Source organism: Engraulis encrasicolus, chromosome 8 (assembly GCF_034702125.1).
Source record: "Engraulis encrasicolus isolate BLACKSEA-1 chromosome 8, IST_EnEncr_1.0, whole genome shotgun sequence".
NCBI lineage: Eukaryota > Metazoa > Chordata > Actinopteri > Clupeiformes > Engraulidae > Engraulis > Engraulis encrasicolus.
Genome location: NC_085864.1, coordinates 24951213 through 24967808, shown reverse-complemented (window position 1 = coordinate 24967808; position 16596 = coordinate 24951213). Strand labels below are relative to the sequence as shown.

Sequence of the window (16596 nt, the reverse complement as noted above, 5' to 3'; positions counted from 1 at the left end):
AATGTGTCTATTTGTGTGAAATGTTCAAATGATGTTTTGTAAAATGTGGAATGTTCTTGTGATTTGAAATGAGGGTTTTGTGCGATGCGAGAATGTTCTTATTTGTAAGACTTGGTCACCATCTCTATGGGAGACGCTCATTGGCTGTCGACCTCCCATAGAGATGGCCCCCTCATCTCGCTCTAAGAACCAGGGACATATTCATGTCCTATTGTTTTTATGATCTGACATGTATCAAAGGTTACTGAAAATGCATATGCTCTTGTAATGTTCTGTCGAATGTAATGTGAGGCAGGTACATTCTGCATTGTACTACATTCTGTAAATCATCTTAGGAATGTTAAGTGACAAAGTTTCTGTAAGGCATGTGTGTTGTGGATCTGGGCATGTATAGTAACTCTGCACTGTCTATTTTGCTGAAATTCAGGTTTAACTTCAGGACCTTCAGGTGGATGCAGACTATGATATTTGCAATCGAGGAGATAAACAAAAACCCAAATCTCCTGCCGAATATCACGCTGGGCTATCAGATTTATGATTCTTGCAGCACACCTCTGCAGGCTCTCCGCACAGCATTGGCTGTGACAGGGGGTCACCTGGGAGAGGAGAGGGATGATGATGACTCAAAGTGCAGTGGAACAGTGCCTGCGGTTATTGGGGATGGGGGATCAACACTGTCTCTGGTAGTGGCCAGATTCTTGGGTGTTTTTCACGTTCCACAGGTACAGTAGGCCATCTCCACATCACACGCTGGGTATTTCTCAGTGAAGTATCCTAGTCTTGCTAGGACGAGTAAGGCCCATTTTTCCAAGGTGCATACAATTATCAATTACACTTAAAACTAGTAATTGGATAGTCTTTGGTGGAATCCACCAAAAATTCTCATCCTAGCAATTAGAACACTTCACTTTGAGAAATACAAACTATAGTCATTTATGGCCTGTTTCTGTAAATATGATTTATGGTTGTAATTATGCCCAAACTCTGTCACATCTCTATTTCAGAGATGTCATTTCTCTATTTGAAGAGTTCAGATGCAAAACCCCCTAACTCCATTTCTGAAGACGTGCACTTCTATATTTTTAGAGAACCCTGTTGTTGGTTTGGTTTACATTCATGTACTTGATAATACATATTAATAGTTATATGACATAAATAAAATTTAAAAATGTGCACATTTGATAGCTTTGTATTAAAAAAAATGAATTAAGATTATTTTCTGAAAAGGCACTTAGGGGGTTTTGCATCTGAACTCTTCATTTCATTTTCCACTCTCAGTCATCATCCTCTCATCTTGGTCCCTACACACACAGGTGAGCTACTTCTCCAGTTGTGCCTGTCTGAGTAACAAAGTCGAGTTCCCCGCTTTCCTGAGAACCATGGCCAGCGACTTCTTCCAAGTGGACGCCCTGGCCCAGCTGGTCAGGCACTTCGGCTGGACGTGGGTCGGCGTGCTGGCGGGCGACGACGCCTACGGCCGAGGCGGCGCTCAGATCTTCGCCGACGAGGTCAGGAAGCTCGGGGCCTGCGTGGCGCTGCACGAAGTCATCCCCAAGAACCACGCCGAGAGCCACATGGCCCGCATCGTGGAGCGCGTCCGGGAGTCGGGGGCGCGAGTGGTGCTGCTGTTTGCGGTGGAGCAGGACGCCGGGGCTCTGCTCCGAGAGGCGCTACGGCAGAACCTGACGGGTATCCAGTGGCTGGCCAGCGAAGCCTGGATCACTGCCGCAGTCCTCTCCACCCCGCAGTTCCACGACATCCTCAAAGGGGCCATGGGGTTTGCGATACATAGAGCTGATATCCCTGGACTGAAGTCCTTCCTGTTACGGTTACACCCCTCCGTGGAGCCCAATGATCCCTTCGTTCGAATGTTCTGGGAAAGTCTGTTTGGTTGTTCGCTACGGCCTGAAAACGCTGGTTCTAATGATAAACCGTCGTGCACTGGTTTGGAAGACTTGACCAGCACAAAGAACATTTACGCAGATGTGACTCAGCTGAGGATATCGTATAATGTGTATAAAGCTGTGTACGCCATTGCTTATGCCCTGGAAGCTATGGTTAAATGTGAGCCAGGAAAAGGCCTCCTTCATGAGGCTGTGTGCCCTAACATGTCCACGATACAGCCATGGCAGGTTGGACCGTCATTATGTCTCTTTAATCTTTTTTTTTTTTGCTTTCTGAGTCAAGGCAATGCAAGTTTATTTGTGTACTGCATTTTATACATAGTGGCAGTTCAATGTGCTTCATGAAAATAAAAAAAACTAAGAATAAGGCACAGGAAATATGACTTAAATAAGAATGAGAGTGAAATATGTCATGTCTCTGTACTCAGTAATGCATTCTCTGCCATTTGTTCCTCTCTAAGCTACTAGAATACCTGAAACAGGTGGAGTTCACTAATGACTTTGGTGAAGAGATGAAATTTGATGAGAACGGTGACCCGGTTGCCATGTATGATCTGATCAACTGGCAGCTGGCAGCCGATGGCGTGGTGAAATATGTCACCGTTGGAAAATTTGATGAAACTACTCGCAACAAACTCGAGATTGAAGAGGAAGCTATTCTATGGACAGGTGCAAGTAAAGAAGTGAGTATCGATTTGGAGAGCATTAGAACGTAAAATTCTCCCCCTTTTCCCTTCTGTCATGTAATCCAGTGGCTTCTAAACTTTTTCTGCTTCGACCAAAAATATTTTCATGATCCCCCCATCTGCAGTTTTCAAAGTAAGAAGTCTGCACACTTGAAATCCTTTTTGTTGTCTTTTATTATTTCATGGCTGGATTACGTTTCGACTTCAACAGTCTTCATCAGATTCTCTCGAGAATGTTGGGTCGAAATGTTGTATAACCTGAATAAATTTTCAAAGCGAAGCTACAGTGTGCAGACTTGTACTCTTTCCACTATCAGATGAGCCTTTGTCCTACTCCTGGCCTCAGAGAGGTGGGATGTGCATACTCTTACTCTTATGAAGATTCTGTGTTATGTGTTATCCCTTTTGTCGGTGTAGACTAGTGTCCTCCTGTGTATGTGCCACAGGTCCCTCTCTCCGTATGCAGCGAGAGCTGTCCCCCGGGCACCCGCAGAGCCATCAAGCCCAACTTCCCTGTTTGCTGCTTTGACTGCATTTTATGCACAGCTGGGGAGATTAGCAATCAGACAGGTGAGCAAAAGACAGGGATGGACTGGCCATCTGGCTTAGCGGTCATTTCCCTACACCCCTTTGTTCTCCTAAATAAAAACATTTCTGAAAATTGGGGCCCAAAAGGGTGCGGGGTCTACCGTTGAGTCGATTCTGCTTTGCTAATTATGAGGGGCCCCTTTAATCCAAAAGTGCCTTGGCCCTATTCCTCCCCAAGTCCAACCCTGGAGAAAGATCAGCCAATTTCAAGGCAAAGGAGAATGTGGGTGTTTATTGAGAATTGAATGTACTTCACAGAGCAATGTTTTGTGCCATGTAACTGTACATGTACAGGCCTATTTAAACTCTTTAAACAGTCTCTAATGAAATTTTAGTGTTGACAATATGATTATGTTTTGCTGAGTTTATGATCATGGATTGAGATGATATGAGATACTTCAGTTAACATGTCTTTTTTTTAGTTCAGTCTGTGTTTGCGACAAACATAAATGACAAATAAGTGTTAAGTGCTATAAAGCCACACTCAAAAGTAACAATAAAAGAATGTTTGTTGATTTGTTTTAGATGCCATAGAATGCAAGCAGTGCCCGCCCGAGTTCTGGTCCAACGCGCGGAGGAACTCGTGCGTGCCCAAGCAGGTGGACTTCCTGTCCTACAGGGACACCATGGGCATCACCCTGATGGTGGTCTCCATCGTGGGCTTCTGCATCACCTTGGCCGTCGTCCTCATCTTCGCCTGCAACAGCGCCACGCCCATCGTCAAAGCCAACAACTCTGAGCTCAGTTTCCTCATCCTGGTCTCTCTGAGCCTATGCTTCCTGTGTGCCCTGCCTTTCATCGGCGAGCCGACGGCCTGGACGTGCATGCTGCGCCACACGGCGTTCGGCATTACCTTCTCCCTCTGCATCTCCTGCATCCTCAGCAAGACCGTGGTGGTGCTGATGGCCTTCCGGGCCACGCTGCCGGGGTCGGCGGTGATGAAGTGGTTCGGGCCCCGCCAGCAGAGGGCCATGATCACCGCAGGGACTGCTGTGCAGGTGTGATGTGACCCTTTTATTTTTCACTTTTATTGTATTTATTTATTTGTATATTTTTGTAGGGCTTTGCCCTTTATTATGTCAAAGACAGTGGGGCTGGCGTGCTGGTATGATGTAACCCGATACAAGTTTTATTCATTTATTGTAGCCCCGGCCTTAATGCATGCCGTACCATCTGAGGCATGCTGTAATAGTCAGGAACAGTTACTTACCATAGGACTACTCTACTATAACATAACACAGGGCCTTTAGTAATGCACTATGACTCAGTCGTTAACAACAAATGTTGTTCTGGTAACAACAAATGTGTAACGCTTGTGTTTTAATGGGTTAAGGATTTATTAATATAATTTCAGGACATACATGAGGACATATAGTACATTAAAACACACAACTTGGAAACCTAATCGCCATTAAATAATCACATGACATTAAAAGCACTTGTTTTTACAGAAGTGCTGATTGATATACTGTACTGTATTGCAGGTGGTCATCTGCGGGGCATGGCTGGCCGTGGCACCCCCCACGCCACGCAAGCTCTCCAGCCGGGAGACGCAGCAGATCGTCCTGCTGTGCGACGAGGGCTCGGCCCTGGCCTTCTCCCTTGTGCTAAGCTACATCGGCCTGCTAGCTAGCCTCAGCCTGCTGCTGGCCTTCCTGGCACGGAAGCTCCCCGGCAGCTTCAACGAGGCCAAGCTCATCACCTTCAGCATGCTGATCTTCTTCGCCGTCTGGGTGGCCTTCGTGCCGGCCTACGTCAGCTCGCCGGGCAAGTACTCCACGGCCACGGAGGTCTTCGCCATCCTGGCGTCCAGCTACGGCCTGCTGGTCTGCCTGTTCTCCACCAAGTGCTACGTCATCTTGCTGAAGCCGGAGAAAAACACTAGGAAACATATGATGGCTAAAACGGCACAGGACAATCGATACTGACGGGAAGTGCTGGTGTCATAGATATAATTTATAATATCAGATTACTTTGCTCTTGGTAGGGGGACTAGACACGAATCACCCCTGTCTCCATTGTTATATTGTCTAGTGCTGGAACCAATAGCAGCAGCCATAAGAATGGCACCTGATTTGATTTCCCAGGCATAACAGTAGGGGGAAAGGTGCATAAGCTTATGCTTTTTGCAGACGATATACTTCTATTTGTCTCTGACCCAAACCGATCGATAACCTGCCTCCTCAATATAACCAGGTCCTTTTCCAAGTTGTCAGGATACAGGTGGCCTTTGTGCAGCTACGGCCTGCTGGTCTGCCTGTTCTCCACCAAGTGCTATGTCATCTTGCTGAAGCCGGAGAAGAACACTAGGAATCATATGATGGCTAAAACGGCACAGGACAATCGATACTGACGGGAAGTGCTGGTGTAGATATACAGTAGATATATATATATATTCATAGGACAGTTGGAGATGGTGACAGGAAGCGAATGGGAGACAGAGATGGGGGAGAATTCTGCAAATGACCCGGGTCAAACCCGGGTCGCCGTTCTAGTAACCCAGTGCCCTACTGTTAGGCCACCGCAGGGCCTCATAGCTGTAATTTAGAAGATAATTCATATTTAAATGTTTTTTTTTATCAGCATGTTAAAGAAGAGGAGAGGGTCAGAGAGTTATTTATATGCACTTCTCCAAAGGTGATCATGTTGTAGTTACATAGAAAAGTTGTAGGCCTATGTACAGTAAGTCTTGTAAGTATTAACTTCTCTATGTGTATGAAGTATTTTCTCATCCACAGTAAAAACATACAGAACAATCATCATGTTCACATAACAATCAGCATGTTCACATGGGCTAACTTTCACAAGGCCACTGGGCCATGGGTGTTTCTCCTGTGTGAGCTCACCGAGAGGTGTGCAGTGTCGTATTGGGTGGAAAATGCTCAGCTGTCTCCTATTGATGAATTCCCTATTCTCATTGGCCTGTCAACAGGCATACAACACGCCTCACTGACCCCTCCAACCTAACATAGCCCAACAGGGAAGCCGACAGGGGGGGGGACAAAGGGCTCACTTGTCCCGGGCCCAGGGAGAGTGAGGGCCCAGCACTGGATCCTCATTACATTGTATGTATTGGGTTTGGGGCCCTTTCAGGTGTCTTTGTCCCGGGCCCAGCCAAATCTGTCAGCGGCCCTAGTGGCCCAGCCCTACAAACAATGAGAGGGACAAATAAAATTTCCCGTCTTGTTCCGAGTTGTTCCAATACACATGGCCAGCTGTGACTGATTAACTCACCCCCGCCCCTCCACCTTACCCCTCACACGCGCCTTCCCTCTTTTCCATGTTTGTTCCTAAGTCAGTCAGAGAGAGAAATGAGCTGTCTGCTACATCCTCACGCACCGGAAAACGTGACGGAAAACAGGCTGCCGCCGGGACACGTGCCGTGCGAGGATGTGAAGATAATGCTACTTAATGAAGCAGCCCACTGGAGCGTGATATCTCTGTTTAACTAGCATACCCTTCCTGTCACCTTCACTGTATTGCATTGGAGCTGATAACAGGAGAACACACACTACATACCAGATAAGGATTGTGATGAATACATTCAGATAATGTTTAGTTATTGATTTGATTGAGTGACTGGAGACAAAGACGAAAGTACAACTAATGCATTACTATTTTCAAATATTTTTTAGGGCTTTTTTGCCTTTATTTGATAAGACAGTTGGAGATGGTGACAGGAAGCGAATGGGAGAGAGAGATGGGAGAGGATTGGCAAATGACCCGGGCCGGAATCGAACTTGGGTCGCCGGCGTAGTAACCCAGTGCCCTACTGTTAGGCTACAGCAGGGCTTCTAATGCATTATTACAAAATAATAAAAGTTTTCTATGGCAGTCAGTGGTGTGGACAGACTTCTTTTTTGGGGGGGCGGTAGGGGTAGCGGGGGCAAGTACTGAAGGCGATGGGCGATGACTTGTTGAACTTCCAGTTGCTAGATATTATATCATAGAAAATATATATTATAGAGGCTATATATTATATCGTGCCATTATTGTCACATGCTTTTGATCGTGACGCATTTGTAGATTATCATATTTACATGGACCACATTACAGGTATATTGTGATAAGGAAAACGTTCAAAAAAGATCTTTCAAAAGGCATTTTTGTCCAGTAGGGCAAATGGGCAGGTGCTTTAGCACCACCTCATCCTTTTCTGTGTACGCCTATGATGACAGGGATTAAAGTCTACATTAGACATAACACTGAGAAACATGGCAGTAATACTACAAGTTGTTAGGAAATGGATCGCACTCAGTTTTTTCTTTTCTTGTTTTCTTTTTATTTTAACATTGCAGGGACTGACATGACAGACGTTTCGGCTGCACAGAGCCCTCTTCAGTGTCACCGTAATACTACAACAAACACACAAGTAAACTACAACTACAACAAATACACAAGTAAAAGTCTTAAAGCCAGCATAATAAGTGAATGAATGGTCCACTTGATGCGGTACTGTAGAATTTCAACAACAATGCTGTACTGATACAGCCATTGTGAAGCACACATGAAATGCATTGCATTTAGTGCAGTCAAAACCAGATGAAGAAACATCAGACAAAACATGAAAGCAATGGGTCATATCTTGAGGGGGAGTCACTCAGAGTAAAATCAATTATTCTATGTAAATATCCTTTCCTCATGCCTCACCTTTCCTGTATTTTTTATTCTCCAGAAAAAATAGAAACAAGTATACTGTAGGAAGGCTTCTTTGCCTGAGGCCGATCACTCTTAATTTATACTATTGTATTATTCATTATATTATTGAGTTTGATCGTCATTCAATCTTTATAACTATATATGGTGCAACATAAAAGAAATACAAGTTTTTTGATTAACTGAACCAAAATCAACTGAATGTACTATATGCTGTTGTAGTAGAAAAAAATGGAAATGTCCTTGAAAGGATCAATGTGTTTACTGTAACTCTGTATGTTTCCATTGTAAACATGCGTACAGTAGATGGTGGGCTTGTACGCATGCGTATGTACACATGAGCCCCCCTTGGCTTCGCCCCTTTTTACATTTCCCTGAAGATGGGCACCTCATATTTTTGCATCAATAAAATCCCACTAAAGTAAGACCAGTGCACAGAGCGGAGGATAGAAGAGGAGAGGAGAGGACGGGGGAAGAGGAGAGGAGAGGAGAGCAGAGACCAGGAGAGGAGAGCAGAGGACAGGAGAGCAGGGGAGAGGAGAGGAGAGAGCAGGGGGGAGGAGAGGAGGACAGGGGAGAGGAGAGGAGGGGAGAGGAGAGGAGGGGAGAGGAGAGGAGAAGAGAGGACAGAGGAGAGGAGAGGAGAAGAGAGGACAGAGGAGTGGAGAGGAGCGGAGAGAGCCTGGTGGTCTTGATAGCCTGTGTGGAGATGGCTGTTCTCCTGCCCATGGGCCTGGTCCTCAGCCTCCTGTACCCCAGCCTGAATGCCTCCAGTGGGGGGTCATGCCAGCGCTGGCAGGACCTGGACTCCACCGTGGTGCACAAGGATGGACAAGTGGTCCTGGCAGGAATGTTCCCCATTCACTCCAAAGGAGTCGAACAAAAACTGACTTTCACAGAAAAGCCAGGCAAGAGGCGATGCAGAGGGTACAAGAGAGATTTTTTTTGTTTGTGTTTTTTTTTTTTTTTACTTTTCTTTCCCATCCCAAGTCCAATTATTTTCTGATCGTATTGTAATGATATGCTGTTCCAATTATTTTCTGATAATGTTGTGATGATTGCTGTTCCAATTATTTTCTGATCATGTTGTGATGATATGCTGTCGCCTAACTCTCCCTTGTTGCCTTGAGCTTTGTATGAGTATGAAAAAAGATAAATTGTTTTTTGATTGTTTTCAGATTGCATTTCAATGATTTGCTGTTTCTTAAAGTGACACTGTCCCATTTTTGGAAATAAGCTCATATTACACATCCCCTTGAGTTAAATAATTGAGTTTTACCTTTCTCCTGTACTTTCAACCGTTCTCTGAGTACGACAGTTCAAATTTTACCTCCAAGCTAGCAGTTAACATGGACTCCTATGAGACCAGTTAGCCGCCAGCTGGTCTCATAGGACTCAATGTTAAAAATGTAGAAAAATGTATCAAGAAAAAATGATTGTGCCTTGTCTTCTTCATTACAGGTTCAATCTACGAGTGTTTCGCTGGTCTCAGGCCATGGTCTATTTCATTGAGGAGATCAACAGAGACCCAGGCCTGTTGCCCAACATTACTCTGGGCTACAGGCTGTATGACACGTGTGGCGTGGAGATGTTCTCTCTCAGGACGGCCCTGTCGGTGATCTCCCAGCCGCTCAAGAGGAACGCGGCGGGGGAGTGTGTGTCTCCCAGTGTGCCACTCATAGTGGGAGACTCGGGGTCGTCTCTGTCCATGGCCATCTCAAGGTCACTCAATCTCTTTAGGGTCCCATTGGTAAGAGATGGGCATGATGTTTTACTGAAATGATTTTGTTAGCTAATGATATCTGTTCAACATACCGTAAGTGGGCATGAAGCTTTGCAAAATTGATCATGTTAGCGTATGATATCTGTTCAACAGAAATGGGCATAAGGTTTTACAAAAATGATGATAGCTAATGATATCTGTTTACATAACAGAAATTGTCATCAAGCTTTCTAAAAAGTCTGCCATGCTTGTAATGTACACAATGTAATTGAATGCAACATTTGTTTGTAAAAATATTATAAGTGATAAGATTTTACGGACCATCCTTTTACCTTCTCAATCATCTCCTTGTGTCTATTCGCCTATCTCTCTCTCTCTCCCGCTCTCTTCCACTCCTACCTATCCTCTCTCTCTGTCTTTCTCTCCCTCTCCTACTTGCCTGTCATCTCTCGCTTTTGCTCTCTCCTCTCTCACTACCTATCCACCCCACCCCTTCTCTCCAACACACTCCTTTTCAACTAATGTAGGTTATTTTGTGTACATTTCCCGTTTAATATTTTCCCCTAGGTCAGTTACTTTGCATCCTGCGCATGCCTGAGCGACAAAAGCCAGTTCCCCTACTTCTTCCGCACCATCCCCAGCGACGTGCACCAGGCGCGCGCCCTGGCCCACCTGGTGCGCCACCTGGGCTGGACCTGGGTGGGCACCATGGGCGCCGACGACGACTACGGCCGCACGGGCATCGACATGTTCACGGCCGAGGTGACGCAGCTGGGCGTGTGCGTGGCGTACCGCATCACCATCCCCAAGCTGCCCTCGCCGGAGGAGCTGCGGGACATCGTGGCCACCATCCGGGACTCCACGGCGCACGTGGTGGTGGCCTTCGCCATCGAGGAGGACATCGAGCCCGTGGTGACGGAGATGGTGGCGCAGAACGTGACGGGCAAGCAGTGGGTGGCCAGCGAGGCGTGGGTCACCTCCACCCTCATCTCCACCCGGGCGAACTACGCCTCCCTCAGCGGCGCCGTCGGCTTCGCCATACGCCGGGCGGAGATGCCCTTCCTCAAGCGCTTCCTGCAGAACCTCAAGCCCATGGGCACTCCCTATAGCCCCTTTGTCCGGGAATTCTGGGAAACGCAGTTCAAGTGCTCCCTCAACACCACGCTTCCTGCCGCCTCCATGGCAGAGCCAATACGCTACAACAAGACCTGCACTGGCAGGGAGAGGGTCGAGGACACAGACAGCATTTACAACGACGTGTCGCAGCTCAGAGTGACTTATAACATGCACAAGGCTGTTTATTCGGTCGCTCATGCCCTGCATAACTTAATGACGGATCAGAACACCACTGCCTCAATCCATAGCCTCCGTCCATGGCAGGTGGAGTATCAGTGTAATATTCAGATTATAAATATGAAATCATGTTATTGAGATGATCTTTGTGATTTTACTGGAAATGTTAATTAATAGACTGTTGTCTATTGCAAAAGTCTTTTTCACTTATTGTGTGCTCAAAAATATTTGTGATATGTTCCGAAGTGGGAATGAATTGCCAAAAAGTGGAAAATGCTGTTTTACTGTACTGAAGATGACAACCCCAAGCACACTGTAAATCAGGCATAAATCTTTCCCAAGGTGACAATTTTTCAAGTGTATACATACAAAATGTCTTCATCCATTCACACAGGATGAAAATCTGTGAGATATTTGCATCATTCCTTTTGTCTGTATTTATTATATCGGTCATCTTTCATAATATGGTTCCAACGTGTCATGCTAAACCCTCCAGGTGGTTCGGTATTTGCGCACAGTGAACTACACCAACATCTTCGGAGACGTGGTGCATTTTGATGAGAACGGCGACCCGGCGGGCACGTATGACATTGTGAACTGGCAGCAGCGCTCCCCTGACGGGCCCGTGGAGTATGTGACCGTCGGCAGATTCGACTCTAGCCTGCCGCCCACACAGCAGCTGCTGGTGAACTCCGACGCCATCGTTTGGCACCAAGGGGAGAAAGCAGTGAGCGTCCCAAAAAAACAGGATGAAGCATCTGATTCCCACATGCTGTGGTGGTTAGAACAGAAATGCCTCTTTTCCACTGCCGTTTCTCTGGTAGGCCTACAGCTCGACACAGTGCAACTCGCCCACCACTTTTTGCTTTCCAATTGAGATGTGTCGTGCCTATTTGAAAAGCAAAAAGTGGTGGCCGAGTCACGCTGTGTGGAGCTGTAGGCCTACCAGAAATCCAGCAAAAGAGGCAAAAGATACTAGTTTAATTTTGTAGACTTGTACACATTTGGTTGGCATGAATATATACTTAACATACTGGTACATCAAGTGTGCTGCCTCGATTCTTTTCACCATTTAGAGCACAAATATCCCATGCTCTCTGTTTACTCAAAAAATCATTTTCCCCTTCACTTTGTGTTTAATTCTGTTGTTTTCTGACAAATCTACTGCACATGGTGGCATGGTGTTGGTTTTCTCAGGTTTGTGTGAATATGTACACACATGGTTATTATCAGGTTAGTGATAACTGCACATGGTGTGTGTGATTATTATTCTGTTGTATTGTGTTGAATGTACATGGGGTTGTTTTTTCTCAGGTTCCTAAGTCTGTCTGCTCTGCCAGTTGTCAGCACGGCTTCAGGAAGGCCACGAGAGAGGGCCAGCCTGTGTGCTGTTATGACTGTGTCCCCTGCGCTGAGGGGACCATTACTAATGACACAGGTGAGGACAGACACTGCCCACATGACCGATCACTTTAGAAATGGCCCTCTTTGTGCAAACAGCTGCAAACACACGCACACAGACAGAATAAAACACAGACATACACTCTCTCCCTCTCCCTCTCTGTCTGTTGCTCCTCAACCCCAATCACTGCCCGCCCCCCACATCACACTCACAGACATACACACAGACACTCACACAAGCACGAAGACACCACATACATGTACTGTACATGTGCCTGCACATTCTCACAGACTGTTGTTGAATTTATATGTTGTAGAGAGTTACTTGTGCACAATCCCTGGTGCTGAACAAAAAGATTACGTATTTTTTGAAAAAAGGTTCGCACACTCCTTTTTCTTCTTTAAGTTATTTTTTCTTCTTTTTTTCATTCATTCATTGGCATGAATTTATATGTTGGCAATTTAAGTTTTAAATATTTTTAAATTAAATGTCATAGTGACTTGTTTTAGTCTTTAGTCTTTTAGTCTTTAGTTCTCTAGTCATTGAACATGTCCTTGTATTGATTCTGTTCCATTGGTCACACTGCAGTGCATAATGATTTGCTGTGACACATATTTACTCTAGACCAGCCTGAATGCATTCCCTGCCCCGACGACTTCTGGTCCAACCCCCGGCGGGACGCCTGCGTCCGTAAGCAGGTGGAGTTCCTATCCTACACCGAGGCCTTCGGCATGGCCCTGGGCGCCACCGCCATCTTGGGTGCCATCGTCACCTCCGCGGTGGCCGCCATCTTCCTCCAGCACCGAGCGACGCCCATCGTGCGCGCCAACAACTCGGAGCTGAGCTTCCTGCTGCTGCTCTCCCTGGGCCTGTGCTTCCTCTGCACCCTCACCTTCCTGGGCCGGCCCACGTCCTGGGCCTGCCCGCTGCGGCGCACCTCGTTCGGGCTCAGCTTTGCCCTCTGCCTCTCCTGCCTGCTCTGCAAGACCCTGGTGGTCCTCATGGCCTTCAAGGCCACGCTGCCCGGGAACAACACGGCGCGCTGGTTCCGCAGGCCGCAGCAGCGTCTGAGCGTCTTCGTCTGCTCATCGCTGCAGGTATGGCTGTAACTAGGCTACCATTGAGGACACAGAGGTCATGTCCTCAGTATTTTTTTTTCAGTAATGTACAATTTATCTGTAATGAAAATCGATATATAATCAACAATGATAAATTCAGTCTGTATACGCCAACCATTTATCCTCAAGGCAGTGATTAATGAAAACAAACTTAATAGTTTGACCAAAGTGTTTGATGCATTCTAAATGTACAGTATGCTTACAGCACGCAGTATTTGACCTCGGTATTTGAACATGTCTGGTTACGGCCTTGTGTGTGCAGGTGGTGCTGTGTGTGGTGTGGCTGGCCAGGTCACCTCCGTACCCCATCAGGAACACCTGGCTCTACCGGGACAGGATCATCCTGGAGTGTCACATGGGGTCCGTGGCGCTGTTCGGCTGCGTGCTGGGCTACATCGGCTGCCTGGCCGCTTTCTGCTTGCTACTGGCTTTCTTGGCTCGGAAGCTGCCCGATAATTTTAACGAGGCCAAATTCATCACGTTCAGCATGCTGATATTCTGCGCGGTCTGGATCACTTTTATTCCAGCTTATGTCAGCTCTCCTGGAAAATTTACAGTGGCTGTGGAGATATTTGCTATTTTAGCATCTAGCTTTGGTGTTCTGTTTTGTATATTTCTCCCTAAATGTTATATAATCATATTCTTGCCAGATCATAATACAAAGAAGTTCATGATGTCACAAAAAGGAGGACGATGAGTCATTGACAGTTACATTGAAATACCGGTATGTAAAAAATAAACATGAATGAGAATATAACATTAGACAGCTGGTTTGATATATTATATATTATGTTATTTCATATATACATTGTGTTTTAAGTGCCGTACTTGTAACAAAATAAAGAAATTGAGTTTACAATGAATCATATACGGTTCTATATTCTAAAGGTGTAGGTAAACACTCTAGCCACCAGAGAGCGCTGAAGCTCCAATTAAATAAAACAACACTCAGCTTCCCTTTGCTGTGCCCAAGAAAAGAGTTCTGTTAAAACAGCCATGGATGTATTATTGTCACTTACTTCGCCTTAATAGATAATTAAGGCCAAAAGTGGCCAAAAATAAGACATTTGGAAAATGTATTTCCAAAATTGGATAATATGGTCTTAGGTGAACATGGATGGCAAATCCATTTAATGTACAATATACGTATATAGGCCTACTGATGTAACATTCTGCTGTTGGAAGGAATTGTATTACTGGAGACACGAAAACTAAAAAAGAAATGTAAAAACGAGGCCTGAAATTATAAACGAAAATTAGCTGCCTGGGGAGCTGTTGGTAAGACACACTACACCCTGAGATGTCTGCAGCCCAGTCACAACAAAGCCCGCACACATAGGCACATTCGTATGCATGCCCACACGCACGAACGCACGAACGCTGTCTCTGTCTGTCTCTTGAATACTCACAGACACAGACACACAGTCGCACGCACACACACACTCAAAGCAGTTGGAATTCCTAGGCAGCTAGAGTGCTCTTTTCCAGCCACTTCTGATCGCTTGTACCACTCACAGTCATACCTCATATCGTCTGGGCTCTCTCTCTGTCTGTGTGTGTGTGTGTATGTGTGCATGCGTGCGTGTCTGTGTGTGTGTGCGTGTGTGCATGTCTGTGTGTGTGTGCATACATGTGTGTGCGTGTGTGTGCCTGTGCCTCTTAGTGACTGTCTGGGGAAACCTCTCGGCAGAGACGGAGCCCCAGTCATGAACTCTAAACCCCACAACCCTCCACCACTATCCCCATACTTAGCCCTGGGCTTACCCCTCAGCATATGCCTACCTCTATCATAACACCACCACCCTGACTCACATATTCCCCCTTAGCGTCGGCCCCAAACCCTTTACCCCTTCACCCCACCGTGCCACTTACCCCTCATCATACAATGAGTGCGTTTTAATATGCAACCTTGCCTCCTCCACTTGCCTCCTCCACTTGCTTCTCGTCATGATGACATCACTGACAACAGCATTATATTTCAATATCTTGCAAAACCTCAATTGTAAAGTCTTTTTCTCATTTGCAATTGGGATGGTGAATGAAAAACAGTCCCTCAAAAGTTGTTGTGGCGAGGCTGACAGCTGGGAAACTTTATCGTTTTCTCCACAGAGGTGGGGCCAGGAGGCGGGACGAGGAGACAAGCACAAGTGGAGGAGGCAAGGTCACATATTGGGATGCACCCAATGTCTACCACACCACCAGCCTGCCCAATTACCCACAAGCTTCCACCCCAAACCCAGTACCTCTACACCCAACCTGCTCACTTCCCCTTACCACTCAAGTTGTGATAGGCCATCGCTCATCTGTTTAGAAGGTGCAGGATTCAGGATAAAAAGAAGACAGTGCTCTCAGAAATCTAATTACATCACTAGGGGTAGGATATTACAATTCATGGGGGGGGGGGGTGATTGAATGAATGATGAATGAATGATTTGGAATAGGCCTAGTACAATATGTGGGCAATGAATCCTTAATCAATGAAATATTAATGAAATATTTTGTTTCATGAAATTCATTTTTTTCATGATATTCTAATAATGTGGCTTGGCACTGTATGTGCTTGAGGGTGAGAGATAAGCCTACAGTCTGAGACAGAAAGACAAGGGGCCTCATTTATAACGGGTGCGTACGCACAAAAGACTGCGCACGCCAAGTTCACCGCAAGGTTTGGTATTTATAGAAAAAGAACTTGGCGGTAAACATGCGCAGCTCCACGCAAAGTTTGACCCATGCGTAGGCACTAAACAAAAGACCAAACGCGGAAAGCGCGACCTCGGGAGGTAGCTGGAAGAACGACCCGAAATTGGTTGAAGAAAAAAAAAATCAAAGGTCACGTGTCACGATAGCCACTTTAACATTATTTAATCCAGTTCGCAATGAAAACGCGGTTGTTTGTTGTTTGGTAATGGTGGAAAATAATAAGTAGGCCTACCTGGCCTATCCATAGCCACATATGTAATAGACGCTTCAAATTGTACGTTTAGGATAGGCCTACGTTACATTTGGAATATTAACAATAACCACGGACCTTTCCAGTATCGGGCTATAATCGTATCGGTAGGCTATAAAGTGTTCCGAGTCTGCAAGGAATTACGTCAACATTTAAGCCAGTTGCAGAATCATCTGCTCAAGTCCCAAGTGCATCTGTAATGGTTGATTTTCTCAGCCATACAGGCAAGCGCAAGTGCCAATGGACAGCTTCGTTTCTCTTGTTGCATGTCATTTC

The 16596-nt window shown here is 45.9% G+C and overlaps 2 protein-coding genes across 2 annotated transcripts; both read left to right on the top strand.

The window, feature by feature from the left end:
- Nucleotides 1-437: 437 nt before the first annotated feature.
- On the top strand, nt 438-5106 carry LOC134454356 (extracellular calcium-sensing receptor-like). The gene is made up of 7 exons (XM_063205311.1): nt 438-722; nt 1314-1689; nt 1768-2132; nt 2366-2587; nt 3037-3160; nt 3704-4176; nt 4663-5106. Exons 1-7 carry the CDS (start codon nt 453-455, stop codon nt 5104-5106), a joined length of 2274 nt encoding a protein of 757 aa, XP_063061381.1. The 5' UTR covers nt 438-452.
- A 3578-nt stretch (nt 5107-8684) lies between these two features.
- LOC134453591 (extracellular calcium-sensing receptor) lies at nt 8685-14178 on the top strand. The gene is made up of 7 exons (XM_063204372.1): nt 8685-8761; nt 9296-9584; nt 10125-10937; nt 11347-11577; nt 12165-12288; nt 12877-13349; nt 13633-14178. Exons 1-7 carry the CDS (start codon nt 8685-8687, stop codon nt 14065-14067), a joined length of 2442 nt encoding a protein of 813 aa, XP_063060442.1. The 3' UTR covers nt 14068-14178.
- The last annotated feature ends 2418 nt before the right edge of the window (nt 14179-16596 follow it).

Coding starts and splice junctions, on each gene's coding strand:
- LOC134453591 (XM_063204372.1), top strand. CDS start 8,685: ATGTTCCCCATTCACTCCAAAGGAGTCGAACAAAAACTGACTTTCACA. Junction 12,289..12,876: donor GACCATTACTAATGACACAG/GTGAGGACAGAC, acceptor TATTTACTCTAG/ACCAGCCTGAATGCATTCCC. Junction 13,350..13,632: donor TCGTCTGCTCATCGCTGCAG/GTATGGCTGTAA, acceptor TTGTGTGTGCAG/GTGGTGCTGTGTGTGGTGTG.
- LOC134454356 (XM_063205311.1), top strand. CDS start 453: ATGCAGACTATGATATTTGCAATCGAGGAGATAAACAAAAACCCAAAT. Junction 723..1,313: donor GTGTTTTTCACGTTCCACAG/GTACAGTAGGCC, acceptor CTACACACACAG/GTGAGCTACTTCTCCAGTTG. Junction 3,161..3,703: donor GGAGATTAGCAATCAGACAG/GTGAGCAAAAGA, acceptor GATTTGTTTTAG/ATGCCATAGAATGCAAGCAG.